The following is an 11,947-nucleotide window of genomic DNA, read 5'->3' as shown; positions in this document are numbered from 1 at the left end:
TTGCTTTCTTTTAAAGGAGAAAACAAAGATCTCAACAGCCACAATAGAGCTCTGAAGTCCTCAACACAGGACAGACCTGGACCCATTGGAGTGAATCTAGAGGAGGGCACAAACATGGTCGGAGGGATGGAGTGCTTCTACAAGGACAGGCTGAGAGAGTTGGGGTTGTTCAGCCTGGAGAAGAGAAGGCTCTGGGCAGACCTGACTGCGGCCTTTCCGTGCTTAAAGGGGGCTTAGAAGAAAGATGGGGGCAGACTTTTTAGCAAGGCCTGTAGTGATAGGGCAAGGGGTGATGGTTTGAAACTTAAAAGAGATTCAGACTGGATAGAAGGAAGAAATGTTTTATGCTGAGGGTGGTGAGGCACTGGGACAGGTTGCCCAGAGAGGTGGTGGAGGCCCCATCCCTGGGGACATTCCAGGTCAGGTTGGACGGGGCTGTGAGCAACCTGATGGGGTTGAAGATGTCCCTGCTCACTACAGGGGGGTTGGACTAGATGGCCTTCAAAGGTCCCTTCCAACCCAAACCATTCAATGATTTGATGATGATTCTGTAATGTCCCCATGACTCTTGGACCTGTTTGTGTCTATCTATGGGAACTGAGGTCCATCCAAAGGTTGTGCACTTCCCTGCACTGCCCAGCTTGGGGGCTTCTACCACAGAGGCAGGTTTCGGAGTTGAGGGAAGCCACCGGGGCTTCATTCATCCATCAGATGAGCAGAGAAGCAGAGGTTGAGCATCAGTGTCTTGCACTCCATAGCCAGCTCAGCAGATTGATGGTCCCAGCCCATCATGAAGGACCACCAAGCACATATTTGCTAGACCAGTCTTAGCATCCTGCAGGGGATGCATCCTGCTGCCAGGGCACCCAGGAGAATCCCTCCTAGGACAGAGCTGGTGTAAACCAGGAGTGCCCATGCAGAAAAGCTCCTGATGGCAAATGGGATCAGCTGCCTGCTTTTCTTCCCTGCCTGGTTTCATTCATCTGCAGGCAGGCTGGCGTTTCAACGGGTGCAGCTTCATTTTGAATGCAAGCTGCATTTCTCCAGCCACAGATAAAGCAGCACCTGCCTCCACGGCCACTTTTCCTCCTCTTATAGCTCTCTTTGCAAACTTGGCCCATCCCCGTCGACCCTTCAGCACCTCTGCCTTATAAAGAGGACACATTGCATGTGCAGAACTTAAAGTAAGAATGCAGTCTGCTGGCAAAATCCTGGTGCATCCCCCAGGCTGCAAGGCTGGGCATCTCCGGCTGTGGCATTTGCAAGAGGGATCCACCCATCAGCCTCCGCCGAGGTCCCAGTCATCGTCCCGAGTTGGCGTTGGGCCAACTGGGTGTTTTTCCAGTCACAGAAGTGGACTCTGAGCAGATGCTGGGGATGGTGGTAGGCGTCAGACCTTGCCCTGATGCGAGGACAGGGTTGAGAACTGCCCACCAAACCATCCCCACCCATATAAAACAGCCCCTTTGCACTTGCTTGGGGGATTTCTTCAAACCAGCATGGTTTTACACTGAGCTCATGCTTTGGGGAGCATGGCTCATAGAATCATAGAATGTTTTGGGTTGGAAGGGACCCCTAGAGGTCATCTAGTCCAACCCCCCTGCAGGAGCAGGGACACCGCTAACTAGATCAGGCTGCTCACAGCCCCGTCCAACCTGGTTTTGAATGTTTCCAGGGATGGTGCCTCCACCACCTCTCTGGGCAACCCGTTCCAGTGTTTCACCACCCTCATTGTAAAGAACTTCTTCCTTATATCTAGTCTAAACCTACCCTGGTTTAGTTTAAAACCATTACCCCTTGTCTTGTCACTGCTGGCCAGGAGATTTCTATTAATATATTTTTCCATGCAGTGGGGCTACCAGCTGTGGATGCTGGGACAGGCAGGAATCTGCTGTGCTGATCCCCTCTTTTCCTACCACCTCCGTGTAGCAGGGAGGGGATTGCTGGCATGGGACGGGGTGCTCTTGGGGACGTGGATGCTTTGCCCCCGTCTCGGGGAATGGCTGCCTGGGAGAGGATGCACAGGGTCTCCCAACATCCAAAGGTGACCTGGGCTTTTCCCACCTACGCTCGCAAAGGCAAAAGGGCATGTCGTTGCCTCAGGGATCCCGCAGCACCAGGACTTAAACGAATATAACGAGGATCTTCTGCAACACTTTGGAGGAGCAAGCCTGCCGAGCAGGAGCTGCCTCCTCCAGGCGTTATGGCCATGGGGTGGCTGCAGGGCTGGGTCGAATGGGCGTCCCAGCTGCTCTGATGAAAACCCAGCAAGAGAATTAATTTGTATTTCTTTGTGGTCCCTTGTCTCCCCACCGGTCCCACTCCACAAGACTGAGAGGTTGGCTTCAGGCTCTCAAAGGTATCATTAGTTCCCAATGTCCGTGTGTCCTGCTGTCTGTCTGTGTCCCTCTGCTCGCTGTAAGGTCTGGCTGGGGCAGGCGATGACGTTTTGCTGTGTGATTGCTTCTGGGTTCATGGGATAACAGGGCTTTAAAGTGGTGATAAACTGCTGTTATCCCGCTGAGCTGACACCCTGGCACGTGTTTGGGAATCCAGAAAGGTGCTAGATAGGAAGGGCGGCAATAAAAATTAAGTAACGAGGAAGACAGCTCTGTCACCTGGGTACCACCGGAGGAGGTGCTGGCAAACATCCGCTGGTGAAGCAACCGGAGCTCCCAGAGCATCCCACTCTCTTTTCATAGAATCACAGACTCGTTTAGGTTGGAAAAGACCTTTAAGATCACCAAGCCCAACTGTTCCCCTAACCCTGCCATCCCACCACTAAACCCTGGCCCTAAGCAGTGTATTTCCAGAGTATTTCTGCTCTGTGCATTATCCCTCTTGAAAATTATTTGGAGAAATGGTCCTGCCATAACGCGGTATAAGCCTTGCTAACTCGGTGGAGATGCCAATGTGTTCTGGTGGAAATGAGATGTGCTCCAACTAGGCAGTAAGCTCTGCTGACCTGTGGGACACGATGTCATCCCAGGATGTGGACACATCTCAATTCTGATGTTTTCCCCTCAATGAGAGCAAAGAAGAAGGAGATGACGGGACACCAGGGGATTTCCTTTGGGCTGCCTCTTCTCCTCACTCTTCTTTCTCTGCACTCAGAGAAAGAAGATTTTTACACCAGGACAAAATGGTGTTTGGTGTTCATGGTGTGCAGACCATGCTACTTCACCCTTCTGGTCATCTCCGAGCTTCCACTGAGGCAGTGCTCCAAGATCTCTGGCAGCTTCTAGGTTAGCAGCAACACTTTTCTGTTTGCACATCCATCATTATGCTCCCACCTGGGCGCTTTAAACTTGGACTAAATCAATAATTAACTGCTTGCACCTCTGCAGCCCCTGAGGAACTCAGAGACATCGCTGGCTCGAGCCACGATACACCCACGTTGGGTGGGTAATTGCTGTTGATCCCAGATTTGAAGCCAGATGGAGAGGTCATGGTAAGACCAGGGGGCAGGAGGTTCATGTGGCCACCCGCTTGGTCACCTTGGAGTGTTTGGAGACAGGAGAAGTGCCCACACCTCCTGTTGGCTGTGATTATCAGCTGCCTCAGTTACCCAAACCTGAGGAATTTAAAATGTATGGATGTTCCTAATCCTGGGAGTTTGCTCAGTATCTCCTTTAGAAGAACCAGGAGTTTTCTGACCTTACCTTCCCCTTCCTGCCCAAATCCTTTTGAGAAGAATAAGCACTTTTTGTGTCTGTCTGATGGCTTCAGGATCTTTGATGAGTTGTTCTTGTAGAATTGTTCAGTGGCATTTGATACAAATTATATATCGTCTGGTGGTCAGCTGATGGGTGGTAGGTGCCCACAGGGTGGTGGTCACACTCCTGGTAACCTGGACCTCCACCATGCAATGCATTTTGAAGACATCTGTGATTAGAAACATTCATAGAGCTGTGGCCATCATAAAACCAGGTTCACGCTGAAGGCCACCGGTAGGATTTGCCGCTCTTTCCAAAGTGGCCAAAACACCCCAAGAAGAAACCGCTTGTACCTTCATCTGGCGCTGATCCAGCTTGGAGGAAACAGCATGATGAAAGCCTGTGGGAGTGAAATGCCTCATGGCTGGGTGAAGCCAGGACCTTTGCAAGGCTGGGCACAGGGTGTCATCTCTTATTTAAAAGCTTTATCTACTTTAAATGTCAACAGCTCCTTTGTTGGAGTAATAATAATTGCCGCGATTTGCATGTCTCAGTCACACGCCCCAAAGCACTTTGCAGAGGAAGATGAGTAAATCGTTCCCGTTTGCCAGCTGGGAAATCAGGGTACAGAGGTGATGGGAGCCCACGCAGGACTGGAAATAAATCTCAGTCTCCTGTGCTGCGGTTGCCCGGTCCTGCGTGGAAGCTGTTGGCTCAAAGCAGGTTTTCTATTGTCTTACTCTGCTTTGTCTTATTGTCTCTGGGCTGGCAGTAGCATGGGCAGGGATTGTGTGGTGGGATCTCGGTATGGTTTGGTCCTAAGGGAGTGTCAGCAGGGTGCAGGCAGAGAGGCCTGGGGTGTTGCTGTGGGTGGTTGGAGGAAGAGCAGAGTGCATGGAAGAGCTGATGGTCCCACCTCGTGTCCCACCATGGTTTAGTACAGCAAAGGAGCTTGTGTAGTGGTGTCCACGTGGAGTGAGATGTTCCCGATGAAGCTGTGGGTGGTAGCTCTGCTTCAGAGGTGCCCGGTGAGACCTTGAGCATCCATGGGCGGAGGTGTTCCATCACTCCCTGGTGCTGCCACAGGTTTCTCCAGCACCTCCTGAGCTTCTTCTGAACGCCTGTGCTATAAACTACTCATCTCACTGGGTTATACTCCCCAGAAAGCAAAGCTACGCTCCAGAGCCTCCTCCAAGCCGCAACCTAAACACAAGTATTATTTAAATTATAAACAGGAAATAATGCAGGAATATTAAGGGTGCAAAATGTCATTTATCGGAGCCCTTTCTAGGAGGGCTTGGGGATGGAGCAGGCGGAGGGCAAACTCCTCTGGGAGAGCGACAAGGGACGGATGCTGTCCCAGCCTCTACCCGCCAGCTCCCTCCTCCAACCCATTTTCTTTGTCTCAGGCCTTTTCCAAAGAGCCATTTAAGGCTCCAACCTTTTGTAGCACATTGCCAGTAAGATCAAGTATTTAGCACGGCCTCTCTCAGCTTTTTATATAGTGCCTAGCGCTGATATCTAAGCGTTATAGATTTCTTTTTGCGCAGTATTTCTGACTCAGTATTTCCTGCCTCCTTGACAATGACTGAGTAAACAGCAGGGCTGCCAGAGGAAGAGCCCTGTGTTTACAGAGCAACAAGCCCAAATGTGTCTTTTTTTTTTTTTTTTTTCCATCAGAAGGTGGCGATTCTTAAATTAACCCTCATTTTTATCCCACGCTAAACTTTTGCCCTCTGACTCGCTGCTGACAAGAGTCGGTGGGCCCAGATCTGGGGAAAAGTTATTTGGGACTTGTCTTAAAAAAAGTGTGGCAAACTCCCAAGGGATGAATTTTCAGCTGCAGCTGTCTGGGCTGGAGTGAGGGCTTAGATCCGATGGCAAAATGCTGCTTTTCGTCCCGCTTGACTTTGCTGCCCACCAAAAATGGTAGAGGAGGGATTTTCCTCTTCTCCCATGGAGCGGCCAAGTCTTCTTGGTTCTTCAGGCTTGATCTTGGTCTTGGAGAGATCTCATGTCTGAGTCAAGAAGGGATAGCATTGCATGAGCTGCATCTACACTGAGACGAGGAGTGGGCTTTGACTTGGGTGCAAGAGTGGAGAACCCCAAGACAAAGGCATTTTCTATTTCCATTTCTGGCAGAATTCAGGAGCTTCAGCTCAAGGAATCCTTGCCATGCTTAGAAAGGTTCCAACGGGGGATGTCAGAGGGTGGGCTGAGCTGTGGCATGCTTGCCTTTGCCCATCAATGAATACCCCTGACCTACCCATCACACATGGTAAAGCCCAGTGCGATGAACGTGCTTAGCCTTCTGATCAATGCCCCAAACCTGTCCTGTGTGAGACCACTTCTGAGGTCTCCTTGGCATCTCCCCACTTGCTGCATGGTTTCCCAGTGAACCCTTCTCCCAAACCAGGCAGAGAAGGGAGGTCAACCCTGCTACCTGGTATAAATACATTTTATTTTAAACTATAGGCATTGAAGGAAGGTCATCCAGTAAACGCACCCAGATTATCTACAGGCCAGGGCACCCCCAAATTAGTAATACAATTTGTGTTTAAAAATACAGCCAAACTGATGAAAGATAATTTGCTTACTGCCCTGACATCACCACCTAAGCATGGGGCAAGCCAATCCACAGGTTATTTTTATATAACTCCATGAGGCATTTCCAGAGCAAATAAAGTTCACTGGGCAGGGCAGTGACCCGGCCGTCTGGTTTCAGTGCTCTTCAGCCTCCTCAAGGCTTCTCATTGGTGCTGCAGAGGTCTGTGGGTCAGGGCACGGCTCCACCGGATGTGCCCTGGGCACACGGGACTTGGGTTTTCCTCTCCATTGAGCCGCTCTTCACTGCCAGGAAGCTCTTCACCTCTCCCACGCTCGTGGTCTGGCTCATCTGTTTTGGTTGCAAACCCTTTGGAGGAGCAGTTGAGTTGCTCTCCACATTCTACATGCGTGATGGGTCATGGGTCCTGCTGGGAGCATGGCCTACGTGCAGCCAGGTCAATCATACCTGTAACTCTTAACCAAATTACCTAGATGACAGCAGTGGTCTCCTCAAACATGGACACCCCAAGGGAGGTGGGAAACCTCTGCGCAGGTGGCATTTGTGTTGGCTCGCCCATCTGTGTGTGCCATGGTACTGGTCAAACCTGCTGTCTGAAGGCCAAATTTAAGGACAAAGCTCCCTGTGCCACCTTCCTCCTGCCCACCGTGACACTGGTGTGGCACCACCCCGCGGGGTCAAAGCAAGATGGGTATCTCAGGATGCTTCGGGACAGCCCTGACGCTACCATGGAGGTTCAGCTCCTGGCAAGCCCAACTCTTGCCTGTAGGCAAGCATGGTCCAAAAAACATAGTTCCTACCTCTGGCAAGGTGCTTTTCCTACTTTGTCAAAGGAATCAGTATCAGCCCCCCTTTTGCAGAGTACATGCAAACAATCTCCTTTTGCTCCCAGGGAGTTGCTCTGTGGGTACTGGCAAAATCTGGCCCAGCCCAAGGCTGCAAATGGAACAAAGTTATTCCCGCTGCAGTATCATGTTTTGGGTCAAAATGTTTACGGTGACCTCTGCATCCATCCCGTGTTCAATCCCCTGCTCCTGTCCTTCATGGTGGTCCATCGAAGCTTGCACAAACTTTTTGGTGGCTTGGGGGGGGAAGTTGGGAGAGGACCCCAGCCCCTTTTCTTCTGCAAGTGTCTTCTTCAGCTGCAGCATTGGGGGCAGAGTGTTCATTGATGTCTCTGCTGGGTGGTATCACCCACTGGGTGCCGTAGGAGGAAGAAAAGAGGGTGCTGCGTGGTGGCATCCCTTCCTGCTCAGCTCCCATCCCAGCCTGATGAGTTTGGTTGGTTTATGGCAATTTTTTGTTTGGTTGGTTGGGTTGGTGGATTTTTTTACAGAAAATATTGTCTTTAAACAGAAAGTATTGAAGTTTCAGTTTTCTCTCTTGCAAGGCTGCAGGACGGGGCAATGTGTTTGTGTTTGAAGAAGGAATGGGAAGGAGGATAGTTTCCTGTGGTGTTTTTTATTCTTTCCCAGTAATCTGGGACCACAGAGCCTGTGCGGTTATCCCGAGCCAGAAGGAATTTCCCAGGGATCCCAAAATATGGCCCCCTTCCTGGGCTGCATCAGTGTGGACCTTCCCAGGCAGGACAGGGGGGCTGCTGGGGGGCATCCATCCTGGGAGGGGCAGGATGGCTCGGGGGCTGGAGCCAGGTGGAATGCTGATGAGATGCAGAAGACAACTCCGTGCCAGGGGATGGAGAGGTCTCAGGCCATCAGGGAAGAGCTCCAGGGTTCAAAGGGTGGAGTTGGCCGGTGGGTGACCTTATGGGTGGATGAGGCTGGAGGTCCCCGTTGGTGCAGACGAGGGGCAGAGGATGCTCTCTCACTTGGTTTTTTTAATTTCTCAATAGTCAGGGGGTCATTTCTCTTTGACTTTTTTTTTTTTTAAATTAAAATTCAAGTGAAAACTCCAGACCAAGTAATTTGGTAACCCTGGGGTGATAACCTGAGCTAGCAAATAACTCTTTCCTCCATCACTGCCCTGGGACCGGCTGGGTAATGAAAGGACGAACTCTGCAGACTCCCCTGGAGAGTTTGAAAAGACCCAACAGGATTTGGCTGCAGGTTGACTTTGGAGTCGCAGACACAGTTGGGCAATTGCCTTATAGAAATGGGTGGAGAGAAGAATTAGTCATCACTGTTTGGTTAATAAGTGCCTCGGTTATTTTACAAGTCTTTTTCCTGCATATGCAAAGATATATTTTATTTTTTTTTTCCTTTTGTCATGAAATATATAAATAGCTCCCATCTTGGGTTTTCCATGCCTACCGTTGTGTCATGAAGATAACCATCACGCTTTTACCTGGCTTTCTTCAGCAGCTGCTTTACTTAACCTTGGCTTCAAAAGAAAGATGTCCTGTGTGTTGCTGGGGACGGGAGAGCAAACTTTGGTGTGGCGGCTTTGACATCTCCCTGGGCTTTGCAGAGTGCAGCTGCAGGTCGGAGCATCCGCAGCGGCAAAGCCCTTTGTCTCGGGCGGTAGGAATAAACTGAGATGAAAAAGATAGAAGATCATTTATTTCATTGCTGGATTTCAAATGTTGTGCAACCCGCACTGGGAACGCACGGTGTGGAGAACGAACTTGTCCTGTTCTTTAATTTTCCCCTCCTTGGTGTCGACTAATTTTTAATATCGAGGAAAGGTCCCTATGGAGACAGACAAGTAAAGTTGCGTGGGACATCGTGCCAGAAGCTCTGCAGCATCACCGCAGATGCCCAGGGAAAACCACCTTGGCTCTGAGTGCAATGCACTCTCTTGTGCCATCTTCTAGGAAGGTTTTTATTTGCTTTTCTCTGTCGCCCCTTGCTCTTGGCCACATACTCCCAACACACACACATCCCTTTTCATATCCTGCCTTCGGGCAAACCCGTTTTTTTTCTCCCCAGGCTGATGGGGAGGCAGCTCTCACCCTGCACACTTCCTCCCGATGCTGCTCCATAAATCACGTCATTCAGATAATCCTTGGTCATGGCAACCATCAGCTCAGGAGCAGGGTGACCTTTTAATGCCAAGCCCAGGCTGCCCTGATCTTCTTCTGGTCGGGCAGGGAGCCAGTCTCTGCCGTAATTTTGTGAGACCCCAGGGAACAGCCAGGCCATTAGGATGCCCCTGGCCAGACACTGGGTCTGCTGAAGATACTGGAATGAACAAGCTGGGCAGGTCCATCTGGACCACCAAGCCCGGCATAGCCACCAGCATTCATTGCGTGTCCCCTACGTTTCATTTAACCTCTTTGTTGCTGTTTTTATGCGATCTTGGCTGTGCGTATGGCAAGAGTCCCCGTGTCTGTCCGAGGGGGAGGGCAGAGCACGGGGGGTGCCACCTTTAGCGCAAGCCGTGACAGTTATTGCAGGGGTTGGTGATATTTCTACAGTACCTGCTTTCTGGTGGCTTTGCTGTGTTGAAATTCCAGCCACTCCGTGTGCGTTGAGTAATCTCCCCGCTGTTACTAAAGAGTCAGTCTGTCTGTCTTCCTCCCCCCACCCTGAGTTTCAATTTCCTCCTAATTCTCTCGCTAGACAGCCGTTGCCTCTCCCATGGCGATGCGGTTTTGCTGATGCAGCCTGTTGTCTCTGTCCCTCTTGCAGAAGGATTTCACCATGCGGGAGGAGTTGCAGCAGCGGGATGTGGAGCGCTGGCTGGGGTTCATCACCTTCCTCTGCGAAGTCTTCGGCACCATGAGGAGCAGCACCGGAGAGCCCTTTCGAGTCCTTGTCTGCCCCATTTATACCTGCCTCAGGGAGGTAAATGCCTTCAGAGTTTGTCCTTCTTCACCCAAGCCGTTGCGTCGCAGTGCAGAGGTGCCCATGATGCGTGGATGTTTGCTTTGCCCACATCAACGCTTCTGACCCCCAAAATAACCTACGTCTGCAGGGATACTTGGCTTCTCCTGCTGCTCCAAGCAAGACCTCTTTGTCCAAGGGTTTGCGAAGCCCAACAGCTGGGATTGCAAACCCAATGTTTTGAGTTTGCAAATCCCAGTGTTGTGGAAACCCCCACTGAAAGGGCTTAAAAAGCTTAAAAACAGGTGAAGCCACCTGAGTAGATGAGACAGACTGAAGGGAGGAAAGAGGGAGAGAGGTGAGGTCCCACAGGTCCTTATTCTTCACCAAAAGGGTTGTCAGGCTCTGGAAGGGGCTGCCCAGGGAGGTGGTCGAGTCCTCATCCCTGGAGGTATTTAAAAGAAGGATAGATGAGGTGCTTGGGGACATGGTTTAGTGGTGGGATGGCAGGGTTAGGTTAAAGGTTGGACTCAATGATCTTAAAGGTCTTTTCCAACCAAAGTGATTCTATGATTCCCCACCTCGTGCAGCAGAAACCCAGCCCTGCCACCAGGGTTGGGGACATTTCAGAACCTGAGCTCCTGATGAGCTCTTTTCAGAGCCTGAGCTCCCTATGTTTCGAGGTGGTGGCAGAAACCTTAATGAGGACAAACAGAAGAGGCAACTCAAGCGTTAATGTTCAGTAGAGCAGGAGAGGGCTTTCCCCCATCCTGTTTTAAAGATGGGTTTGTTTCCTGCTGCTGTCTGTAGAAGACTTTCTCAGAAAAAAATCTGCCTCGTTGCCCAGGGTTGGAGCTGTGAATCTCAAATTGTCAGCAGTGCTTCTGTCAGGCCATAAATAACTCGCTGTAAAAGAAGTTCTCTGCTAGACCTTGGGCAAGGGAAGGGTGAAGAAACTGCCAGCAATGACTTTTTTTACACGCATGGGAAGTTTTCTCTGAATGCAAACACATCATAAACATTTTGTCTTCGTAGTGATATTGTGGGTAGGGTTCACAGACGGTGACTGTAGCAGTGAGAAAGAGTCCGGGCATCGTGATGAGGCACACATATCCAGAGGAGGAGGTGGGAGAAGGATGCTAAGAATAGCCTAACTTCCCCAAAATCCCTGCCCACAGCGGTATGTGTCACCTTATGGGGAAGATCTTGGTGTCTAGCAAAGTCCCCGTTCCCCTCCGCTTCCCGTCACAGTCGTGACACAGCTCAGCCCTGATTCTGACAGGATTTTTCCTTGCCCACTCCTGTCTGCCCTTGCTGTGCCATCATGGTCCCTCTTATCGCCTTGCCTGTATGTGGGGACACGGTAGCGATCTAGAGGTGCGTGGAAGGACATGAATTTCACGTATCAGGGATATTTTTTGCTACAGGGCAGCTCCGTAAAAAGCCTTTACTAATTATATCAAGACTTCATGCATAAATTTGCTTCTTAAAAATACATCTCTCCGGTCCTTAGCAGGATGGCTCTGTCCCCGTGGTGTCATTCGTCAGACAAAACTCTTAGCTTAGCCTGAGTCTTCCAGCTCCCCTGCCCCAAAATGGTTGATCTGTGACAGGGTGCTCCACCGGGCTGTGACCTTGACTCATGCTGTTCCTCTTCCATGGCTCTGGGATGGGTTTTTGTCTTGCCACTGTTTTTTGACGCTGTTTTTTGACACCGTCAGCTAATCCTGGACACACAGGGCCAACCCAGGAGAACAGGACCACCTATTTATCAGCAGTGATGGGTGCCAGGCTCTGAGATGGTTGCAAGAGCCAAAGCCAGGCTGTAGACACAGCTGAAGAGGTGGCGGTGAGCTCTCCCAGCTGCACCCAGGAGAGGACGGGGACATTTGCACAGACTGGCCCTGCCAGCTGCTCTGTGAGGTGGTGGAAACCCCCTCATCATGCAGAGCGCTCATCTCTTGGTGAGCTTCACGTAGCACGTGGGCTGGTGTCCCAGG

General features: G+C 50.8%; 1 protein-coding gene across 1 annotated transcript in view; it reads left to right on the top strand.

Annotated features, from left to right (window-relative positions):
- Positions 1-11,947, top strand: part of CTIF (cap binding complex dependent translation initiation factor) — a 126,397-nt gene that overhangs the window by 95,226 nt on the left and 19,224 nt on the right. The window contains 1 exon segment of the mRNA XM_009647710.2: positions 9,813-9,968. Coding sequence (XP_009646005.1) covers positions 9,813-9,968 — 156 coding nt within the window.

This window comes from Egretta garzetta, unplaced genomic scaffold (genome assembly GCF_000687185.1).
Source record: "Egretta garzetta isolate BGI_Z169 unplaced genomic scaffold, ASM68718v1 scaffold179, whole genome shotgun sequence".
Taxonomy (NCBI): Eukaryota; Metazoa; Chordata; class Aves; order Pelecaniformes; family Ardeidae; genus Egretta; species Egretta garzetta.
Note: the sequence above shows the minus strand (reverse complement) of the source record. Positions and strands in the feature narration are given on the sequence as shown.